Source organism: Agelaius tricolor, unplaced genomic scaffold, assembly GCF_023055355.1.
Source record: "Agelaius tricolor isolate 1412-34295 unplaced genomic scaffold, bAgeTri1.0.p SCAF_40, whole genome shotgun sequence".
NCBI lineage: Eukaryota > Metazoa > Chordata > Aves > Passeriformes > Icteridae > Agelaius > Agelaius tricolor.
The window spans coordinates 2,197,156-2,221,228 of record NW_027269300.1 but is presented as its reverse complement, the minus strand read 5'-3'; the positions used below and the strand labels follow the sequence as shown (position 1 = coordinate 2,221,228).

At 51.9% G+C, this 24,073-nt stretch overlaps 1 protein-coding gene across 1 annotated transcript; it reads right to left on the bottom strand.

Annotated features, from left to right (window-relative positions):
• Positions 1-20,595: 20,595 nt before the first annotated feature.
• On the bottom strand, positions 20,596-22,672 carry LOC139603650 (serine/threonine-protein kinase pim-1-like). Its single transcript, XM_071454540.1, has 5 exons — positions 22,133-22,672; positions 21,996-22,046; positions 21,397-21,766; positions 20,993-21,169; positions 20,596-20,726 (listed from the first exon to the last, which is right to left on the bottom strand). Exons 1-5 carry the CDS (start codon positions 22,670-22,672, stop codon positions 20,596-20,598), a joined length of 1,269 nt encoding a protein of 422 aa, XP_071310641.1.
• Positions 22,673-24,073: the final 1,401 nt, after the last annotated feature.

Here is a 24,073-nt window from a genome sequence, read left to right as displayed (position 1 = left end):
GGGGGGTGTGAGGGTACGGTTGGTGGTACTGCATAGCTCTGCCATTGTATCGCTGGCGGGGGTGCGATACTGACCGCCTCCTGTGGGAGCATAGGGTATGAGGATCCCCTGCCCCACTGTGGGTTGGCATAGATGGGCCGTCTCGCATCCATAGCGGGAGGGGGCTGAATATGGCCCGCACGCCCCCCCCCGTCCCGTTTCCCCGGGGCCGGGATCTACAGTCCCTAGCGAGGTGACCTTTCTTCCCACAGTTCCAGCAGGCCCCTCTGGGACACTGTTGGGGCGAGGGTGTTGCCTGGGGAAGCTGTGTCAGCTGAGAGCAATTTGCCGCGACATGACCTGACTGACCACATCTGAAGCAGGCCATCACACTGGTTAGGGTGTGCACGGTTGCCTGAAGTGGGGCCAACTGCTCTTCCCTCACAACATGCTTAATCATGTCAGCCAGGCTGGCCCCGGCTGGTAGGGAACGCAATATATCTTTGGTTACGGTGTTACATTGTTGCCGAAGGCAGTCGGTTATCACCGGGCCTTTTGCGACAGCGGGTAAATTAGAAGAGTCCACCGCAGCCTGAAGGCGGTCAACAAATTGTGTAAAACCTTCACTCTCCCCCTGTTTGATGGTCGACCACGGTGTCGGTCTGGCCACCACCCTGGATGCGGCGCGTATAGCTTCTCTGGCCGCCCGGGAAGTCGCCCTGACTTCCTCGATCCGAAGCTGTGCAGCTTGTTGCTGGGGTGTGGCTACTTCGTCGTGCTTCCCCAACAACCTAGATAAACTCGACCCGTGGAGTGGCTGCCCTTCCCCCGCCATCTGAGCGAGCATGGTTGCACATTGGTCCGTCCATTCCTGTTTAAATATTATCAAACCCGCCCCATCAAAAAGCATACGGCTTATTTGCACTATATCGAAAGGGAGTAAATCATCATTGCTAAAAAGACCATCCACGAGAGTGGAAACCACCCCTGAGTTAATTCCTTTTTCTGAGATAGCTTTTACTATTGTCTGAACGTCTTTGGAATTAACGGGAGTATACGTTCTTTGCTGGTTCCCCTGGGGTCCTGTGATTCTCACTGGGAAGGCATGCACCGATGCTGCGGGTGCCCATTCTGCGCATTCGATTTTGATTTTACCCCAGTTGGTGAGTTCGTATTGGGGCTGGGTCCCGGTTGTGTTAAAAGTTTTAATTGGTTTCGTCCGAAACCGCATTGATTCTGTTTTCTCTGCTTCCGAGTCGCTGCTGGACTCGGTGGGCTCCGCAGAGCGACCTGGGGAGCTGTGGCTCCCTTCAGAGTCGGAAGTCGACTGCCAATATACTTCCGGTCTCTGCTGCCATTTTGTTCGGCTACGGCCCCGCTCCTCCCCTCGGGGGCGGTGCTGATGCCGCTGCCGGTGCCGCCCCCTGGGCTCGCCCTGCCTCCCGCAGGGAGGGATCTCTCCCATATATGGTGGCATCAGTGGGCGCGGCTCCCGAGTGAGTGCCCGCCCTCTGTCGCACCCCCACGCATGCGCGTCTGCTGGGATCCACGGCTCTCGGCCGGGCATGGGCTCAGCGCTGGTTTCCCGCGCATGCGTGTTCGCGGCTGGCCGCGGTTCTGGGTTCTTCCCGCCGTGAGCCGGCGGGCTCCACCCCTCTTCCCGGCCACCCGCGCCATATTCAAACGGGTAGGGCGGCGGATCCCCTCCGCCGCTCGCCCGGGCGCCAGCCCTCTCGATATTTCGGGCTTCTGCCGCCAACCCCTCCCAAAAGGACCGTGCGAGTCCCTCCGCTTCTTGCGCTAAGTCGGCTATCGGCGGGGAAGGGTTGGGCGAGGGGTCCGCGGGCACCCCGGGGGGCTCCGGAGGGGGTCTGGGCCCCGGCGGGTCCTCCGAAGGGGTCAGGGGGTCCCCCGGGGGCTCCGAGGGCTCCGGGGGCTTTGGGCTGGAGGAGGGATGGGTCGCGCCCGGCCCCCCCGTCTCCCCGCTCTCAATCGGGTCGCCACCAGGGGGGTTTCGCGTTACCGCCCCCTCCCCCAGCTGTGGCGTGATTAACAAACAGGAGCGCACAGCATTCCACATCTCCCGTTCTTCTAATGCTTTGCGTAGGGCTGCTTCTGCCTTCCCCCACACTTTCAGGCTTTTGCTGCTGCCTGTGGCTTTTGTGTCCTCTGCTAGCGCGACAGTACATTTCTGCCACACCTCAGAGTGTAATATATCTATGGGTCGAGAAATGACCCCAATCTCTAGGAGTCTCGTCAATGCGAGATTAAAATTCCTGAGTTCACATTTGATTCCCCATTGCATATGTATCAAACTTACGACCTTCGCTATTGCTTCCATACGAATCGCGGGTCTCTGGGGCGTCCCCCTTCTTCGCTATGGCCGTTCCGGCGTTGAGTGCTGTCCCCTGGCCAGGAGTACTCCCGCCGCCCGGACTCGTCGCTTCCCGGGTTTCGGCACCACTATGTTGCCTTCTTGTGAAGGCCGCGATGACCTGGTTTCAGAGTCCGGCACTGCGATCTCCTCCGTGGGATCCCTTGTGGCCAATAACGGACGCTAACACCAATGTGGTGGACGGTTAAAGGCCTTTATTGAAGGGTCTCGAGGGTATTTATGGACTAAGGGGTTTCTCTACGTCAGACAGGGGTTTGGCTATACTTTTTAGGGTTAGTGTGGAGTGGAAAGTTACTGGCATGCATAGGTTAGGGGGGGCTACACGTCTGGCTACATTCCAAGGGTGATCCTTATCTATGGGGAGGGGGGTAGAAGGATTCCTGTAATTTTCCGTTACAGCCCGAAATCTTCCGAACGCCTGTCCCTGGCCTACCACACTTGGTTCCCTGAGGTTCCATGATGTCACAATGGTCTCCTTGGTTCCACAAGGTTCCATGATGTCACAATGGTCTCCTTGGTTCCACATTGTCACAATGGACAATCGGCTCCATGGGCCCTGCTGTGTCACGATAGACCCTCAGTGCCATGAGGTTCTGTGGTGTCACAATGGTCTGCCTGGTTCAATGAGGCCCTGGAGTGTCACAATGGCTGCTTGGTTCCGTGAGCTTCAATAGCATCAACAATGGTCTCCTTGTTTCTGCAGTGCCATAATGGACCCTGGTTCCATGAGGTCCCTAAATGTCACTGGTCTCCTGGGTTCCATGTGGCCCTGCTGTGTCACCACGGCCCCTTGGTTCCATGAGTTTCTGTACTGTCAGCAATGGTTCCTTTGTTCCAATGAGGCCCTGCTGTGTCCCAATGGCCCCTTGGATCCATGAGGTCCCACAGTGTCACCATGGTGTCCTTGGATCCACACTGCCATGATGGACCATTGCTGCAGCTGGAATAGCTGCTAATAAAGCCCAGGGTAGGGAAGCACAAAGGGCCTTTGCATGGTACCCACAGATGTTTGATTCAGCCGTGCAGTGAGATGTTCAGGGTCACAAGGTAGGACTCCTGAGGGGAGTCCAGGTTCCTGTATCTCCAGAGGAAGGGGCTGATCAGTGCCATGGGGGCAGTACAAAGATGGGGCCAATGGGGGAATGAAGAGGGAGTGGCTGAGGGACACGGGACAAGGGGAAGGAGCCAATGGGGTCAAACAGCTTTTGAGGGAAGCTTCTTGTGTCTCCCTAAGCCAGGGAAGCCTCTCAGGGTCTCCACAGCTGCAGAGTGTCAAAATGGCCCCTTGGTTCTTTTGGGCTCCTCAGGATCACAGTGGACCCTTGGCTCCATGAGGCCCAGCTGTGTCACACTGGCCCCTTGCTTCCACTGGGACCCACAGCGTCACAATTGTCCCCCCTTAGTTCCATGAGGCCCCACAATGTCACAATGGACCTTTGGTTCCATGAGTCCCACATTTTTCCATGAATCCTTAGTTCCATGGGGCCCTGTAGTGTCACAATGGTCCCTTGGATCTGTGGTGCCACATAGGGCCACAATTGCCCTTTGGCCCAACAGGGCCTCATAGTGTCACAATGGACTCCTTGGTTCCATGGGGACACAAAGTGCCACAATGGCCCTTTGGTTTCATCAGGCCTCAAAGTGTGAAAATGGCCTCCATGGTTCCATGAGACCCTCCTGTGTCAAAATGGATTTTGGTTCCATGATGCCCCAGAGTGTCACAGTGGTCTCCTTGGTCCTGCACTTTAAGAATCCCCCCTTGGTCCCATGGACCCCCACAGTGTCACTATTGTGCCCTTGGTTCCATGAGGCTTTGCTGTGTCACAATGGCCTCCATGGTTCCATGATGTCCCGTAGCAGAGCAATGGTCTCCTTGGTTCCACAGTGTCAGAATGGCCCCTTTGTCCCATGGAGACCCACAGTGTCACTGTGGTCCCCTTGATTCCACGAGGCCCTGCAGTGTCACAATGGTTCCTTGGTTCCAATGGGTTCTGAAGGGTCAGAATGTTCTCCATGGTTCCATGAGGCCCTGCAATCTCCCAATGGACCCTTGGTTCCAAGGGCCCTGCAGTGTCACAAGGCTGCCTTAGTTCCACAAGGCCCTGCAGTGTCATGGTGGCCCCTTGGCTCCATGAGGCAAAGCAGAATCAGAATGGCTCCTTGGTTCCATGGGGCACCATGGTGTCACCATGGTCTCATTGGTTCCACAGTGTAACAATGGACCTTTGGTTCCATGAGGTTCCTCAGGGTCTCAGTGGCCCCTTGGCTCCGTGTGGCCCCGGTGTGTCACAGTGCCAGGTGGTTCCATGAGGCCCCACAGTGTCCAAATGGTCTCCTTGGTTCTGGGAAGCCCCACAGAGCCACAAGGGACCCTTGGTTCCACGAGGCCTTGCTGTGTCACAATGGACTTTGGTTCCAAGAGCTTTCACACTGTCAACAATGGTCTGAGCACTGCAGTGTCACCATGGATCCTTTGTTCCATGAGGTTCCAGAGCATAACACGATCCCCTTGATTCCAGAAGGTTCTGCAGTGTCACAATGGACCATTGGTTCCATGCAGCCCCACACTGTAACAATGACCCCATGGCTCCAGGAGCTTCCACACTGTCAGCAATGGTCTCCTTGTTTCCATGAGGCCTTGCTCTGATACAATGGACTTTTAGTTCCATGGGGTTCCACTGCATCACAATGGACCCTTTGTTCCATGGGGTTCCACAGTGTCACAGCTGACTCCTTGGTTCTGTCAGCCTCTGCTGTCACCAAATGTCCAAAATATCAGAATAAGGCTCCATAACACTTATTTGTTGTTTGAGAAGGTATCATTTATTAAGACGTGAGTTCCAACATGGGATAACTCCTAACCTTATGTGGAAATGTAATTCTACCAGTGTGTTGCTAATACACAGTCACTAAATGCAAATTACAATTTATCCGTTTCCATAAAACCCACGCCAAGTTCCCAGATTCACTCCTTGTTTTCTCTATCCCTGCACCCTTGAGCCAGATGTCTTCTTCTTCTCTTCCAACCATCCTTGCTGGGAAAGCAGCCCCTGCATGCCTTGTTCCTGTGCTGAAAGTTCCCAGGCAGGGTAAAAATGGAATGAACCCTTTTGGTATCAGCCCCAGGCTTTGTGTGGGCAGGCAGAGGCAGGCAGGAGGCAGAGCTGTCAGCAAAGGAAGGGCCCAGCCAGGTGGGGCAGCCAGGGGATGCCGACAGCCTGCAGGGACAGAGGCGCAGGGCAGGGACACCGTAGGACAGCCTGGGCTGCACAGGGCACAGGCATGGGCAGCAGCTGCAAGACAGCCCTGCCAGAGCCAACTTGGGCAGCACTTTGGCCATGGCTGCTGGGCCTGGGCCTGAGGCAGGAGCAGGAGACAAGTGACCCTTGCAGGCCTGGGGCCTCATGGCCTCCTTGTCCCTGCTCAGCAGCCTGGCAGGGGCCGCCCCATGCTCCTGCCCTTGGCATTGCACATCCCCACATGCCAGAGCCCATCCCGGCAAGAGCCCTGAGCAAGGAGGGAGGGACAGGATCTGCCTGGCCAGGCCTTGGGGCTCAGGCCTTGGCCCTTGGCATTCCTCAAACACATCCAGCTTTGCTCAGCACCAGAGACACCTTGGCCTTGTTTGTGCCCAGCTGTCATCACTGCCTCCAGTGTTCTGCTCTAACTGGAACCTGGGGACACTTCCCCACTCGTGTCCCTTAGTGGGAGCCATTAAAACTTCAAGGAACTTTGGAGTCTAAATTTATCTTTGAGTTCTCGAGAAGTTTTTTGAAGACTCTCTCAGGGATTGAGTCTGATGTAAACAACACCAAAGCCCTGAGAGGGTCATTAAAGTTTTTGTAGCCCCGCAATGGAGAAAGATTTCAAAGAATTTGTCAGAAACAGACATTCCTATTTTAAATGATGTATTTTTATTTTATTTCTCTTTAGAGCAGAGGTGGTTGCAGCATTCTGTGATTGATATGACCCAGGGTCTCTCCTCAGCAGCTCTGGACTGCTCACAGAAGCTGTGCCTGGAGCTCTGACCCAGTGTGGACAACCTTGCTCCACATTGCCCAGCCCCATCCTGTCTGTCCTCACTCCCCTGGGACCTGCTGTGCTTGGAGAGCTGGCTGTACCCAGCCTAAGAGGGGTTTCCACTTTTTGGGGTTTTTTGAAGCAATCTGAAACTCCTGAGTTTCCCCACTGCAAACAGACACACTCCTAAGGTGTGTGCCAGCCCCAGGTGCCACCAAAGCCACTGCAGAGCTGCCCTGGGCCAGCTGTGAGGGTGGATCATCAGCCCAAGCTGCACTGGGCCACTGCAAGGGGCTGTGGCCAAGGGCACTGCACTGACCCCACTGCTGGGTTTGGCTGCCACGGCCACCGTGAGAAATTAAACTGTCCTTGGAAACACTGGGGAGGACAGGGACATACTGGGGAACACTGGGAACACTGTGGGAGACACTGGGACATACTGGGAGTGATACTGGGCACTACTGGTGCAAACTGTGGAGACTGGCGACATTGTGGGGAAGACTTGGAGACACTGGGGCATCCTGTGGATGACATTGGGGAGGAACTGGGAGGGACTGGGAATGGACTCAGGTGTATTGGGAGGGACTGGGCTGTACTGGGAGGGATTGGAGGGACACTGGGGTTGTACTGGGTTCTACTTGGGATGAACGGGGTTGTACTGGGGATGAACTGGTCTGTACTGGGAGGGACTGGAGAGGTTGAATGGGCTCTTCCCATATCCATTTTTGAGTCTCCCGCCTGTCACTGCCCGCAGCCAATCAGCACCGGGATGGGTGTCTCGGGGGCGGTGCCTGGTGGGGCCGCCATTTGTCTTTTTGCCTACAATTCTCATCATGCCCCGCGGCCCGATCGATCCCCATTGGAGCCGGGACTGCAACGCCCGTCATGCCCCGCGCTTCACAGAACCCCGGGATCCGCCCCCATCTGTCCCATAAGTGTCCCCCAGACCCTGAAGGATCCCTCAGTGCCCCCTCAGCGCCCATTCGGGACGAACCAAAAGCGTCCCCGTACCCCCTGAGTGCTCCCAACCCCACAGATGCCCGGTACAGCCACTTCTGGAAATTCATCTCCTCTTATTCCCCGCGGCCCCAGAGCACCTCAGAACACAGTCCCGCGCCTAAAACTCCTGCCGTTCCCGTGCCCTAAAGAGCCGGTTAGAACTCTCTGAACTCCCCCCAAGGGCTCCCGAACCGTTTACGTTCCCCCGAGGACCTCAAGTCGCGGCTCGGACGCAAAAGTGTCCCCCAAGAGCCTTCCCGGACCCCCAAACGCCGCGTTCCAACCACTTTCAGGACTACAGCTCCCATCATGCTCTGCGGCGCACGTCCAGCGCCATTCCAGCCGGGACTTCATCTCCCGTCATGCCCCGCGCCCCTCCGAGAGCCATTGCAGCTGCGCCAAGAACTCCCGTGATGCTCCGCGGCACTGTTAAACCGTATGATACCCGCGCCTACAACTCCCATCAGCCCCTGCGGCCCAGAGAGCCCTGTTCGAGCCCCCCAAGGGCCCGCCCAGCCCCCGAAGGGCCCCAAATTCCCCTCCCTGACCTCCAAGGGCCCCCCTGGACCCCGAACTGTCCCTCAGAATCCCTGAGTGCCCCTCCAAGTGCCCACCCGGCTCCCCCAAGTGTCCTCTAGACCCTCAAGTTCTCTCTGAATTCCCTCCCCAGACCCAGAACTGCCCCAAATGAGCCCCAGAAATGTCTCCATGGACCCCAAAGTTCCCCCTCTTGACTATATCGAAGAAAAATATGATAAAAAAGATGACAAAAAGACTACAAATATAACTTGTTAGCATAAAGAGGAAGAAATAAATAGCCTATAGATATTAATTAATTAATGAAGGGAATTGTGAAAAGTGCCTATTATATGGCTCTACACAGATATTTACCATCTGTATTTTGATGTATTGATTAGTAGTGATGAATATATATTTTGATGTATTGATTAGTAGTGCTGTATTGGCATTTTAATAATAAATGTAGTTTTGCAATTAGAAGGTATCTTTGGCATTTAAAATAAGAACTATGTTAGTGGTTTTTTTTAAGAAAGGAATGAGGCACTCACACCAGACAGCAGCCACAGGACACCTAAATCTTTCAAGGAAAAGAATTTATTGCCTTCTTATCAGAAGAAATGAACTTCTTCCCACCTTGAAGGCGCTGTTGGGATTAGAAGGAAGAAGTTGACAATGACCAGACAGAATCCTGTATTTGAATGGAATTTATGCATCATGTATGAAGTGTATGAATATGCAACGGGCTATTGTTCTTAAGGGTTAATCCTTTGTTAACTTTATTACCTTTTCTGGTTTCTTCAGGTTAATTTCTTCAGAGATCCCTAGGTTGGTCTGCATGGAAGATATTACCATTTTTAATTAAGCAGGGAAGTAAGCATGATAAAAAGAGCAAACCAGCAAGTGTACACACAGTGAAGAAAGCTACCTTTTTCCACCAATCTCCTTTGAAAGTCCATAGGTTATCCCACCAAGTGGAATCAAGTGCAGGAGTCTGTTCTTGGTTACTTACATATGCTAGTTCTTTTATTTCATTTGAGATGTTTCTAATGATTGCACTCTTCATCTCTAATACTGCCTGGAGCCTGATGATTCTGTTTAACATAGATATCAGGTTCCAATAAGCCCAGGACTCATCTTGAGCCCAGGTGGCTGGGCCATAAGTCTTGATAATTTTTCTTGGGGTCCGAACCTGGCTCTTACAATTTTGGATTTCCCCAATTTCAATTGCACTTTGCCTCCTCCTTTTGGTTTTTCTTAAATCATCATCTATATGAACTCCTAAACTTGATCCAGATTCTTTGGGTAATAAAAAGAAAGCTGGTTTTATCATTCCAATGGTGCAACTGCCAGACCAGTCTCCTGGCAATTTAGTGTATGCTGTAGTACCACAGATCCAAAACAGGTGTTTAGGGGCCCCCCCAAAATGTATGCTTAGGTTCTGTTGGACATTTCCAATATTTAGAAATGGCTTTCATTCCCCTAAAGGGCTTTATCCCTTCTTCAGTATACTCATAAAATTCATATGCTTCATGGTAGATATATACTTGTTCTTTTATTTTCTTTCAACAGACCAAAATCTATTTGGATCTCTTGGGATCCACCGGGTAGCAGAGTTCTTTACTGCTAAATGCCTTTTTCAGACCATTCTTTTTACTGGTGTACTGTACCCCTTAATACTAAATTAATACTAAATTCTGAGTTATTCTGTATCCAGTTACAGATTTCTAATAGCCTTAGATTAATCTTCTCCCATGGCCAAATTTTGGTCATCTGGGTACAAACTCGACAATCAGTTAAATTTAGTTTGTGGCTAACTTTTTTCACTGAATCTATGAATAGGTTCTTATCTTGGGGTATCTCTAAATGGTCTTGTTCTCTTATTGCTTTTACTGTCTCTTTCTCTTTGACCTGATGTACCAGGCTTGCTTCAGTAGCATCACATTCAAGCACAACCAGGTTTCTCCTACAGGGCACTCTCCCAGGAGTTGCTGCCTAAAAGTGGTGGTATTCTGGACTACCCAATACATAGGGGGAGGTTATCACAATTCAGGTTAGAATTGGTGTGGACTCTGGACAAGGAGCTCACTTCTTCCTCCTCATAGAGGGGTTGGTAGCACTCACTGCACGGCTCTCTTGGGCTCCCCAGAGCACCATCAGCAATTAGAGCCATCATTACTGCTCTTCCCAACAATCTGGTGTGGGTCATCTGGCACAACCGGCCCACCCGGCCTTGCCTCTTGGGGAACTTTACCAAGAAGAAGCTTCCAAGCTCTTTAGAGTCCCTTCTACCCACTTCTCTGGTTAAACTTCTCTTGGTCCGTTCCCTACTCATTTTGGTTTCTCTTAGGGGAGTGGTCTGTAGAGGATTAACCTGGAGTCTTTGGAACTGAATTGGGGGAACTTAACCAGGATTACTTATTAACAGTCTTTAACTTTTTACAAACTTATTTTAAACACAGAACTGTCTTATAACACTTTAAGATAAGGTATGGTTCTGATACCAAACTCTTTTCTTATTCAGTTCATCAGTCTTTTGGGCTCTTCCTTTTGAGAGTCAGCTTTAAGTCTTTTGGTCCTTTTATAATGGTATACTCAGGTGAATTAACTCATGATGTGGTTGACTCCTGTCCTGAGTTAGGGGGTGAGTCATGTGGAATCCAGTCCAGTGCTAGGGGGTGAAACTGATATTGAATCCGGCCCAATGCCAGAGGGAGAGTGGTATGGAGTCCGGTCCAATCCCAGAGGGAGAGTGGTGTGGAGTCTGGTCCAATCCCAGAGGGAGAGTGGTGTGGAGTCTGGTCCAATGCCAGGGCGTGAAACTGATGTTGAATCTTGGTCCAGTGCCAGGGGGTGAGAGTGGTGTGGAATCTGATGATGTGGGTCCAATGTTTTCCTCTGGTCCGCACAGACGAATTAGCAATGAGGAGTACCTGAAAGGGGCTTTCAAATATAGGCATTAATGGTCTACTATGATTTTATCAAAACCCAATTTCTTGGGTTAATGTTATGTATAATTTGTTAATTTCCCTTTTTCCATAGCTTGCATGTTTCTCTCATCAATTTCTGCCTACTCTGTATTTTGCAAGGAGTTGTATTTCTGTAAGCTAACTTAACTCCCAAAGGGCTGTCTTGGGGGTATCTTTTCTAGCATGCTTTTATTCTCCCATTTTTCTTGGCATCTAACTTACTGGGTTTCTGTTCAATTTTCAAGATCTTATCTATTCATCCCCTGCCTCTGTTTCTCACTTTCACTAACAGTTTAAATACCACTTTTCTTTCAATCCCTTGCATCTAAACCAAACTTTTTCCCCACACTACTTTTCAACACAATACTCCCTCCAGGGAGATGTGGTAAAACTTACAATGCACAATCCACATTACCTATACATTAATTCGTCTACATTCACTCACTTTTATTTCTCATTCACCTTCACACATTCCTTCACACCCTCAAGACACAAAGTGGATCTTTATTGCCAGAAAATCACGGGTCCCTGTGGCCCCCCCTCGCCTTGGGGTTGGCCTCCAGCTCTCAGTATCTCCGGGCCTTCTGGAAGGGCCCTGGCTCTGCTGCCTCCGGTGCCCGTTCACCTGTGAGGCTGCCTGCGTGTCACTCACGCTCTTACAGCTACGGCCCCCTCACACACCGGGGAACACTGGTCTGGTTTGCAGGTCACACACACTCTTTCTACTGCCCCCTTCCTACCTGCCCGGGAAGTTGAGGCTGACTTTGTTTGTGACTCACTCTCACACACACAACAAGACAACAACCTTTTACTTTCACATCACTTATTACAAGTTTAGTGCTACTGTCCAGTCCTAGTGCTATTGGATATCCTTCTACCTAGCTGTTTTTGTCTAACCTCAGATGTTTTTGGGTATTTTACTATACTTTTTGGTACTTTGTTGAGAACAGGACTTATCTGCTCCTGTATCCAACCAAAAATTCAAATTCTTCATTTAGGGGTCCCACCTCAATGTTTACCAAGGGCTTTTCTAGATGTTGCATTGGGTCCCCTAAAGTGTAAATCCCCTGACACCCTTAATCATCACCTCTAAGAACCCTCTCCAAGGCTTCTTGTTCCCTGACTATTGCCTCATCGAGACTGAACTTTCTACAAAACTTCCTGACGTGTCCTGCCTCTCCACAATAATAGCAGTGTCATTCACTCAAAGGGACTTGAGGTCTCTCTATCTCTCTTGTACCTGACAATCCTGGCCTATCTTTGCCTCCTCCTGGTGGTGGACCCACCCACCCCACACTTTCTTCAGCTACGGCAACCATGATCTTGGCCTTGGCCTTGGCCTTTGCTTTTTCTTCGTCTCTCCTTAAATACACTTTTCAATGCTTCTCTTAATAACCCATTTCTGTCCTTCTCTTGCAGATCTTTGATTTTTTCTAGTTTTCTCCATATATCTGGCCAAGATTTGGTAACAAATTGGACTTTTAGTAGCACTTGACCTTCTGTGGTGTCTGGGTCTATTCTAGAGTACAACTGGAAGTTCCGCTTTGGGCGATTAAGCCAAGCAGCAGGAGTTTCATCCTTCTCTTGTGCCCCCTCAAATGCCAATTTGGTATTACTTCCTTTGGGAACTGACTCTTTGATCCCTGAATTATCAAAGACCTATATTCCATCATGGCCTTCCTCCCTTCCTCCTGGTTAGGGTTCCAGCTGGGATCTGTCAGTGGCAATTTCTGTTCACCTGATGGCATTTGGGACAGTTCTCTTTCTCCCAAATCCTTATGCCAGCTGCCCTAATCATCTGGACCTCTTCTGGGGAAAAGAATATATTTAGAATGGAATTCATCTCCCCCCAAGTGTAGATATTTGGGCCTAAGAATTGATCCACTTGGTTGCCTATGCCCACTGGGTCCTCAACTAAATGCCCTAACTCTTTCTTGAATCTTCTCACCTCAGAAGCTGTTAGAGGAGCATCCACATAGCAAACACCTCCCACTACTCCTCCCATAGGAACTTCTCTGAGGGGAAAAAGTCTCTCTGCCTTGGAGGTCTTGGATCTGGTACTACAGTACAGCCCATCTTCAGGCACCATGCTACTAGTTTGAGGGATATCAGGGTTACCCTGAACTTTCTGCAGATCAGCAGGTGTATTTGGTGATAGCTGTTTACTGGGCAAGGAGACATTTGTGTCCCAGCTAGGAGGAGGTAAAGGGACAGCAATAGGAGGGGGAGAAGAGCTTGGGTACATATTAAGTGGAGCTGGAGAAGGGGTGGAGAATGCAGCAGGTGGAGTAGGCAGGCACTTGTGGTGGTGCAGAAGGAACTGGAGGAGCCAAAGGGGGTGGTGAGGGAGTGGTTACTAGGGGAGATACTGGGCCTACCATAGGGGAAGCCTAAGAGGTAGAAGGAGGAATTTGAGCAGGCGGTAATGAGATGGCAGCCGGGGGAAGAACCGGACCTGCCATTTGAGGTGCCCGAGGAAGAGGATTATAAGGTGGAGGGGCAGGAAGCAAATAATCCAGGGGGTCCCATCTTTTACCAATTCCAGCATCCTCTCCTTCATTCCCCTCTTTCTTCTTCTGTACCTTTGCACCCCTTCATCCCCAACAGCGTTCTTTAACCAGCAAGCTACATACAATAATTGCTCAGGATCGGTATCTCCTCGAGCTGTCAGACAATGACTCAGTTGTTGGCACATCCACTTGTCCCTTGTCCCACACCAAGGCCATCCTCCTTGCACCTCTAATTCTGGCCAGACTTCTACACAATAGTGGATCATCTTCACCTTATCTAATCCCTCTGTGGCCTCTATAGAATGCCATTTCTCTAACAGTTCCCCCAAGGGGCTATTGGGAGGTATATTCCTCAGTCTCTTGCCTGTCTTTTTACTATTACACCCTCCCATTTTTCAGGTCTCAACAGAAAAAAATCCCAAAGGTGCCTCTACTGACAGGTAATCTCAAGAAAAATTTATTTTCCTGATGCTCAGGATTTTACACTGAAACTGCCTGATCTCTAGATTGCCTAACTTTACTAATGTCAGGTCTTATATCTATCAGGACTTGAAAACACAAAACCCTGGCGTAAGAAGCCGGTTCATGCCTGACTCCCCTCTGTCAGGAAAAACAACTGCCTGATTTCTAGTTTGCCTAACCTTCCAAATGTCAGGCCTCACCGTATCAGGACTTAAAAACAAACCCCAGCTTCCTTCGCTGGGATTTGTGCCTGACCCCTTTGTCAGGACTGAATTTGCCTGCAGGGCTTGTGAGCTTGCCCGAACCCTCCTTGGGACTTGCAATCTGCCTGACTTCCCTCTGTCAGGCCTTTTGGGGGTGCGTGGCACTCATACAACTATTTCCTCCACACGCCCGGAGGGGGGGCCCTCTCTCCCCCTTAGGAGACGACTCACTCACGCTGATTCCATGCGCTTCCCCTGTTCCCGGCCGGGCCCTTCGCAGGAGTCCGGAAACGCGGCACTGAGGGGTCCACTCTCGCTCCGAGGGTCCGGCCCTCGTCTCACTCACACACACACTCGCTCCTCTCCTACTCCCGCCACCGGATTTCTCACCAGTCCGGAGCTCCTCAGCGTCACTGGTCCCAAGCCGATCTCTCTGGTCCTGATGGCCAGCTGTCCTCGAGGTCCAAGATGGCCACTCCCGGTGTCCTCTTCTGGTGTGGCTATCCCGGACAAAACCCCAGCTGAAATAAACAGGGCAGGAGACTTTTTCTGCTTTTAATGCCTTTATTAAAAGTGATCAGCTCAAGATTGGGAAGCTCGACAGGTCTGCAGTCTCCATCGTCTCTCCCAGGGTGACTCAAAGGAGGAGGATCTGTGCAGCTTTGTCCATTAGGGGCAGAGCTGGGGGTCCAATCCTTGTGGGAGCCTTTTGGGCATGACCCAGATGTTGATCTCTACAACTTCTTTCTCTCTCTCTGGGTCCCGGTTTCAGAGGATTTTCTGCTCAGGGTGAGGGACAACGAAGGTTTTCAGCATCTCTGCAGACTCAGCACTCTGTTCCTCACGTCCTCCCTGGCTTATGTAGTATAATGTCAAAATACTGTTCAATATCTTGTATCTTTTATACTTTGCAACAGTTCTGTTGTGTTTCCTAAAAGCTCTGGGTATTTTTTAGTTTGAAAAAAAGATCTATTGTTTTGGTAGCAACATTGCAGTTCTGTGTTTCCTTTTGGTACTCAGCTGAAGAAATAAAGAAAAAAAAAGAGCAGAAAAAATTGCAGAGGTGGATAGTAGATCACAAGGAGCAAAGTTACAGGAGATGAGTGCATTACTGCTGCCACTGCTTAAGAGCATCTCTCACAAAAAGCAGACTGGCTACACTGTCCCAACTCCATCATTTCAACTCTCCATAACTTGTTTCTTGCTTTGCAAAGCTGAGCTGATCCATTTTTACCTAATATGAATAACAACTAGTAATCCACACTTACAGTTCTCTTGTATTACTGCAACAGCACTAGGTCCCCTTCGAATTTTTTAGGGCAATTGTAATGCCGTCCCTGAATTTAAACAGGTTCAAGATATTATTTGTAGATTATTCTTGAAGGTAATTTGTAGCAAAAGTCAAAAAATTCTCGCAGATGGTCAGGAACTGGACTGTTATGTGTCTGGGATGCACACGATGATTTAAGTACTGCTTCATTCTGTGTGACTCCAGGCTTTGAGAAAGAGTAATCCCACTTGGCATTTGGGCTCCCTTTGGTCTCAGGAATTATGGATCCAGAGTAACTTGTTAGAAGCTTGTGAAAAAATGTCTCTGAAGTTTACAGCAGAGCTGAAGTGTACAGAAGGATGAGAATTCAATGAATAATTCAATGAATACTAAGTTTGAAAAGCATATCCAGTTATCCTACTGGCTATGTCCAGTTACTATCCACTGTTACAGTACAGTGCACAATATCACAGGGAAAATTGTGAATGCCATCTTCAGACCGATCTATTAACACATTTTGATTTTGATCAAAGTTACTTTCTACAAATTACCAAGCTGTTTTTCCTTTTTGAGGCTCTTGCTTTTTTCGTGTTAAGTATTTACATGTATAACCCAGGTGGCTCCTCTGTCTTGGTTTGGAATGACAGGTGTTTGCTAAGGAAGGCAGGAGCCTTTCTTGAAATGGAAAAATGTAAATCCCTTCCTTCTGAATTGTTATGAATTTTAAATTAAGGGGGGCTCTCAGGCAGAAATATGGGAGCAGGAATAACAGTTCTTTATTAGGGAAGAAAATAAAAAGATAAAATAAACAATGCAGTAAACCAAAACAGGACAGACAGAGTCAGAATACAACCTGACACCCTGTGGGTCAGGGTGATGGTAGCAGTCCAATTGGAATTGTGGCTGCAGCCCTCCTGGAGTGTCAGGTGTGGTTCTGTTGGAGCAGGGATCCTGTAGAAAGGTGTAGTCTTCCTCTGAAGATCCAGTGGAAGAGGCAGCTGCTGTTCCTCTGGGAAATCCAGTGGAGAAGCTGTGCTGGTGTTCCAGAATTTCAAGATTATATCCGGGTAGGAATGCTTGGCTCCTCCCTCTGGGCGGAGCATCTCCCAATGGGATGCTGTAGTTCTTATCAGCCATGCAGTGACATTCAATAGCCCATTATCAGCAGATGTCTCCCCTGGAGGGAGGATTGGCTGTGGAAGAGATAAGGGAAACTGCCCAATTAACAGAAGACAACTGGCATACAGGTGGCAAATAGAATCCATACTGCTTGGCAATCTAGTATATCCTGAATCTGATCAAGGAACCAAAAAGGAGCTTTTAGATTTTCTAAGCTGAGGTCTGTTTTGCCTGTTTCTGAAGCTGCAGTCCAAGAGCAGTGACAGAAAGGCTGCTGCTCTGGGAGCATGCTTCTAGCTTGAATTTAGGCCTGAAGGCATTGTACCAATTTACAGCTCTTACAAGAGCTCTGTCACTGCACAGAATTTCCATAGGCATTACAACACAAAGAACTCCCTTTCCCTCCACAAGCTCTTGATGCAGCTTTCTGTCCCACCCTGGATATGTCCTTGGTGAGGGGCCTTTCTGCAAAAGGAGAAGGATACTCTTTAGCATAATTGTGTTTTCTGTGGAATGTTTTATCATAGTCTATTAATATTCCCTTTTCCTCAGTTCCATAGCTGCTTACTACTTTCTAACTCATTGATTTTAATAAACCAACTAAGCATGCTGCTGTATTCTATTCTAATCTCCCTGTATTCTTTTCTACTCTCCCTATGGAGGAAAAAAAATTGCCCATAAAACCTATATGCAACAACTGCCTCAATCCAATGAAATGCACGATGCCCAAAGAGCAGAAATCCCCAAACATGTCACATCCAGTCACGGAGAAGCTGCTGGGACAGAGCCATGTGGCTGGAGAATGTGTATTGCACTCTGTATTGTTAATTGACTGATGCTGAGTATTTCAGCAGGTAACTTCCAGGGCTTCCAGGACTGTCCTGGTGGCTCTGATCCCAAATTACTCATCAGTAGCAAGTGAACAAGAACAGCCTCTAGGAACAAGGGCATTGCTGAGGCTCTTGCTTGCTGTGGCGGCAGGGTGGCCGTGGTAAGGGTGCCACAACCTTCCTGAAGAGCCTCCTAAGAAGGACAGCTCAGGGGCACAGGCACATCCTCCTCCCAGACCAGCGTGTGATGTTCAGCTTCCTTCTTCAGGTGACACGGAGAAAAAAGGCTGGAGCTCTGCATGGCGTTCCACAGACAAGAAGCCTTTATTAAGAGCAGGACACTCTGCATAGGGAGCCAGGGACAGAAATTCTCAGAACCAGGGAAAAACGGGATTCTATAGGGAAGGCAAGGGGCGGGACAAAACTGGTAACCAATGGGATAAGGGCTCAGGGGCAGAACACAAAGGGAAGGACCAATGAGTACTGGGGGATCAACAGAAAGTTGCAAAGGCATCTGGGGGTCATATTTGCTCGCCCAAACTACAAAGTCAGTGGGTCAGGAGTTGGCCCTCCAGGGGAGCACAGCAAGCTCTTCTCTGGCTGGATCTCTGGCCCCACAACTCCCCCTTCTTTATTTAATAAAAAATCTTCCCCTAGAGACCTTGCAAGTAACTTCTTAGAACAGCTGAACATATATAAGAAAATAACAACATTTAAAAGCACCCAAAAAATATTTCTTAGGAGATCTCGGGATCCCTAGCTGGTCAGAGTGACCCTGATATACGTTAGAAAGTCTCTTTTCCCAGCCTGGCACTCAAAGAAGGAGTCAGAGGTCTTCCGTTCTTGGTCTCAAGGTTGTTTCTTGTATCTTATCTATAAAATTCTTTCTCCTGTCCTGACGAGGTCTGCTCAGCAAGACAGTCAGAGGCATTCTGCCTGCCCCAAGGCGGTGTTATCTTTTTACACTAAAAACTACATGTACAATATTTACAATTATTTTCCAATACCTATCACCTATGTTAGACAGTGAGCTTCTACTCTAGACCAATCTAAAAGTGCTAACATCACAGCAGAAGATGGAGGCCAAGAAGAAGAAGGATGAGAAAGGCTGGACACGCCCTGATTGCTCCATCTTGCCCCCTGAATCCCCATTCTAGAAACCCCAAAAATCTATTTTTCACCCTGTGATAAATTCACTATCATTCTACTTAAACTTTCATGGCTTGCAATTCTTCATATAAGATTGGTAATCGTTTTTTCCAAGGGCTAAATCAAAGGCACAGGGGTCTTGGGCTCTGTGCCAAGGTCTCTGAGCCCCCTGGACAGGGGCTCGAGTCCTCCAGGGCAGCCAGAGGAATTTCCTGGGTTCTGACAAGTAGCCCTGTTGCAGTCCCTGCATACAAGAGTTTACTTGATCACTTTGATGCCAGGGAGCACCAAGAACTTGAACCTTCCTGGAGTCCAGCCCTGCCTGCCTATCACAGAGCAGAGGGAAAAGATGAAGAACCTGGGTGGTGGTTGAGCCAAATTGGCATTTTGCCATTTCTGAGTTCCTCCCAGCTTTTGCAGCAGGGCGACAACCCCATGGCTGCAAAGCACTTCCTTTTGCAAGGCACATGCAGACCTCACTGGAAGGGGCTCTTGAAGGAGCTGCTGCAGTTGGCAACAGGAGCTGTTGTTGAATTTTTCACGTTGCTTAACCCCCCCTGCCAAATGCCATCAAGAGGCTGAGGAAGGACACAAAAAGATTACCCTGGAGAAAGGGAGGCCAAAAGCTTGGAAAAGGAGGAAAGAAATGCTCCGATGATGACGATGACAAAAAAACCCAAACAAATTTATTTTGACAGCAAATGAACACTGGCCGCCCTCCATCCCTCCCAGGCTGGCAGGCCGAGCGGTGCCATTCCCATGGCATGAGGTGCTGGCAGCCTGCGGAGAGAAACCAGAGAGCCACGGTCAGTGGCAGCAGGCTCCTGTCCCCCTGTCCCGCCATGGCCTGTGCCCGGGCCAGGCTGCTGCCTCTGCTCAGAGCCCAAACCTCCCGACCCATTCTCTGTTTTTAGAGAAGGGCAGCGAGGCAGGCCACGTTCCACCTCCTCTGCTTAATCACGGCACAGCAACCTCCTCAGCAGCTGCAAGAGCGGGATTACCGTGTGCCTGCTGCCGTCTGCCCGGAGCCCTTCTGCCAGCCGAGCTGTGGAGCCGGGTGCCCACCTCTGGAGAGCTGCTGCCAGGAGAGGAGCCGATCCCAAACCAGGTCCTCGTCCTTCTGGAAGGGGCTGTCCCTGCAGACCGTGGCCCCTGGGGCAGCGCTGGCACTGGACACGCTCCACGGACGCTGCAGGTGCTTCCCTGTCCGGTCTGGGCACCAGGTGTAATCCTCCTGGGAAAACAAAAGAACAATTGCATGAAAGTCAATTCAAAACAAGACCTGGAAACAAGAAAAAGCACAAAGCCTGTCACCGTTTCACAGGCCTGAGGAGGGTCTGACCACTCCATGTGAGAATTAAACCTGTCCAGGGGTGGGGAAAATCCCCACCTTTCCTGCCTGTAAACGCACCCCTTCCTCAAGGGCCTGCAGAGCAGACCAGCTGGGGCACGGCTTCAGAACCCGTCCCCCCCTCTGCCACCCCCCATCCACATGGATGGATGCTTTTGTCAGGCTGGCTGCCCCTGCCTCAGCCCGTGCCAGGCTGGCTGGCAGAAGCTGTCAGCAAGGCCAGGAGCCGGCTCCCCTTCCAGAATATCCGTCCCCTGTCCCGCCAAAAAGCAGCTCGGCAGCCAGCAGAAAAATTAATATTCCCCAGCGCCGCCGAGCAGGGAACCTCCGGCACGTGGCCAGGCCGAGCCCTGTCGTGCCTGGAAGCACCAGCATCCCCCCGCCCCTGCGCCGGCTGGGGACTCATCTTGATTTCATCGGAGTGCAGAGCGTGTCCTTCAGGCAGGGGCCGCAGCCAAAACCAATTGGCTCTGCCCCGCCAGCGGCCAGATCCAGGATGGTGTTCCCAGCTCCACGTCATGCTCCAGAAGAACACGCCAGCTGTGCCTCGGCTTGCGGGGACATCACAATGCCATTGAGCTGCAGGGGGATGTTTCCTCTGTCCCAATCCGTGTCACCTTCACTGCACTGCCACCACTTCTCCAATAGGACGGGCAGCACGGAGCCGCTCCCTCTACAGCTCGTGGGGACCAGTGGAAGCAGCATCTCCTCGGCTGCGCTCTCTCCTCCGCGCCGCGGCCACAGGGAAACGCTCCGGGGTTTTCTTCCAGTGCCACGAGACGCGTGCCGCTGCTGCTTGCTGGGCTCCTAGATCCTGCTGTGCTCAGGGATGCATCTCTGCTGTCTCCTGGGCCAGGCAGGGCTCCTGCAGCCAAGAATGCTCAAAAAGGTCCTCCAAGCATGGCCTGTGTGTGGGCTCCATGGATAAACACCACCTGATGAGGTGCTGGCACTCTGCGGAGAGAAACTAGAAGGCTCCTGTCCATGCTCTCCCACATTCCACGGTGCCCAGGCAACACCAGGAGTGCTGAGAGCTGCACCCAAAAGCTTCCTATTGATCCTCTCTTGCGGAGGACACCAGCACAGAGGCACTGGTGCCACCTCCTCCAGCTAAGCCCAGGAGATCCACCTCCTCACCAGCTGCAAGAGCAGGATGCTTATGTGCCAGCTGCCCCTCCCAAGCCTGTTCTTCCCCTCATGCCTTGAAGGCGCATCCCCACCTTGAGACACCCGGGGCGGGAAGACGAGCTGGCCCCGGACGATGTCCTCGTTGGTGTGGAAAGGAAGGTGCCCGCAGACCAGCTCATAGAGCAGGATGCCCAGGGACCAGATAGTGGCTGGCTGGCCATGGTAGCAGCCAAAGAGGATCCACTCTGGTGGGCTGTACTCCGGCGTTCCTATGGGACAAAGGCGCAGCTCATCAGGCCCATGCTGCTCCCTCCCGCCCTCCTTGCCTCCCTCCCAGCCAGCTCCCGTTCCACAGCAGCCAGGCCCTGCCCTGCCAAAAAGCAACTTGGCTGCAGCTGGCTGAAGAAGGATTCCCCCTCCTTCCTTCCCCCCTCTTCCCCCTCTGCCAGCAAAGTGGGGAACTCAGCTGCCCGGCTGGGCCCCGGCTTGGACTCACCTGACATCCGGGTGTAGAACGTGTCCTGGAGGATCGCGCCGCAGCCGAAGTCGATGAGCTTCGCCTCGCCCGTGGCCAGGTCGACGAGGACGTTCTCGGCCTTGATGTCGCGGTGCAGGACGCCGCGGCTGCTGCAGTGCCGCACGGCCTCCAGCACCTGGCGGAACAGCCCCCGCGCCACGGGCTCCGTCAGGAACCGCCGCTGGTGCAGGAAGTACCAGAGGTCCTGACAGCGCTGCGGACGCTCCATGACCAGCGCGAAGCCCTCGGGCACCTCGAACCAGTCCAGGAGCCGCACGACGCCGCGGAAGCCAGGCCGCGACACCAGCCACAGCAGCGCCAGCTCCAGGGGCACAAGGGCGCCGTTGCGCTGCGGGGGGACCGCGATGCCGTCAGCGGGGCCGATGCTGCGCTGCGCCTTGGGCAGCCCCTGCCCGGCCCCGCCGCGGCTCGCCATGGCCCGGCCCGGGGCGCTGCGCGGCCCCCGCTCACTCCACGCTCGCTGCCCTCGCAGCGTTCCGGCTGCCGCCCTGCCGGGCCTCGCCTCAGCCCCGCCCGGCCCGCCCCGCCGGCTCCTCCCGCTGGCCCCGTTCACTCACCAGCCGCGCCCACTCCGAGATGCGCTCCCGGGACAGTCGCTTGATGGCCACCTGCGAGCCAAGGCGAGCGGCGGGCTGAGCTCGTCGCCCGCCGCCCGCCGCCCGCTGCCGCCCTCCGAGCCGGCCCCGTCTCTTACCGGGGCGCCGTCGGCGAGCCGGGTCCCGGAGTAAACGCTGCCGCAGCCGCCGCTGCCCAGCAGCGGGCCCTGCCGGTAGAGCTGCTCCAGGGGAGGCTTCTCCGCCCGTGCGGGCGGCACCGCGCTCCCGCTCTTCTGCCCGGGGCACCCGCCCGCCCGGCGCGCTGCTGCTTGCCGAGCCGCCCCGGGCTGCGGCGGCTCGGGGCCGGCGGCCGAGCTGGCGAGCGGCGGGGCTCGGAGCGGGGAAGCTGCCTGCCACGCTCTCGGCCACGGGGCGGGAGCCGGGCGGCAGCGGAGCGGCTGCGGGCGGAACCGCGGCAGGGGCTTCGTTCGGGGCCGGGGCCTCGGCCGGGGCTGGGCCAGAGCCCGCGCCAGGCCGAGCCAAAAGACCGCGATGCTCCGCCAGCACCAGAGCAAGCGGCTCTTCCAGCGGCGCCACAGCCGGTACGGAGAGAGCCCGGCCGAGGCGGAACCACGGCGGGCCGGGCAGGGGCGGGCACGGGGCGGCCCCGCCAAGGGGCGCCTTGCGGGACGCGGCATCAGCCGGGCTGGGAGAGGCGGAACACGGACGGCACGGCCCGGCACGGGACGGGAATACAGTGAGTGGGAGGGAGAAGGGGATGCGAAGGGAGGGAAAAGTCGATCGGAAAATCGATTGAGAAAAGCACTGCTGCTGCTGCTGCTGCTGCTGCTGCTGCTGCTGCTGCTGCTGCTGCTGCTGCTGCTGCGGAGCCGCCGGAGCTCGCGGCCGTTCCTCCGTTGCCCCGCGAACCCAACGGAGGAGCCGCCGCGCGCCCCAAGGAACGAAAGAGAGAAACAAACAAATCACACCCCAAAGTCATTCCTATTAGAGAAGTAACCAAAGAAAACAGTGTAGCAATAAAGAAGAGTGTTGGCTTGTGGCTTCTTTCTTCTTTGCGTGAGACGCAACATTTCATGGGTGTGATAAACGAGTTCACTGGATTTAAGGATCATACAATTATTAATTTTTTATTATTATTATTATGCAAGCAAGAATAAGCAAAGTTCAGCGCTGGGCGGCCGGGAGTCTCCGCTCCTCTAGGCTCGCACCGTTCCTATCCCCAAGGTTCGCCTTTTATTGCCTTCTTCTCCCGGGTCCAGGGATGACGTGGTCTGTCTTTTGCGCTTGCTCGTTCAGTTGCTAGGGGGTCTTTTTCTGCCTTCTGGTGGTTGTGGGATGAAGGCTCCAAGTCTTCCTCTTTAAGCGCTGAGTGAACTTTTCCTTATAAGGCATACCTATACAGTGGAATTTTCAGAACACTATAGGATTCCTGCAAGCCTAAGCAATTCTTGTGAGTTTAAGGATTGTTGTTACAGCCTTCCTCTGTGACCTCTGGGTGAACTTTCCCTTATAAGGTATATCTTTACCATGGAATTCCCAAAGCACTATACGATTCCTGCAAGCCAAGCAACCATATGTGGCTGCGCATTTAAGAATTAAGCAGTTTTAGCTATTTAGTTATTGCTTTGATATTGTATAATTTTTTAGCTATTGATTTAATTAATGAACAAATGTATTGCTACTTATTACAATCCCCCATTTTTTTTACCAGTTTTGATCATTAAATCTTTTTAGTTCCTTCCTAGTGTGAAAAATGCATGTATTTTATGATTGCCTTTTCACAAATATTAAAATGAATATTATATGTGTTGTGTTAGAAAGTAATGCTGTATTAGTTTTCTTAAGTACTGTGTTAAATATAGTTTTAGGTTATAAAAATTGTTAAAATAGAAATGATGCTATGTAGGATACTTTTTTAAAAAGAAAGGACTCGCAGCGAGATAGCAGCCACCTGACACCTAAATCTTTCAGAGAAGAAGAATTTATGGCCCTCTTATCAGAAGAAACCAACTTCTTCCCGCCTCGAAGGCACTGTTAGGATTTGGAGGAAGAAGTTGACGATGACCAGACAGAATCCT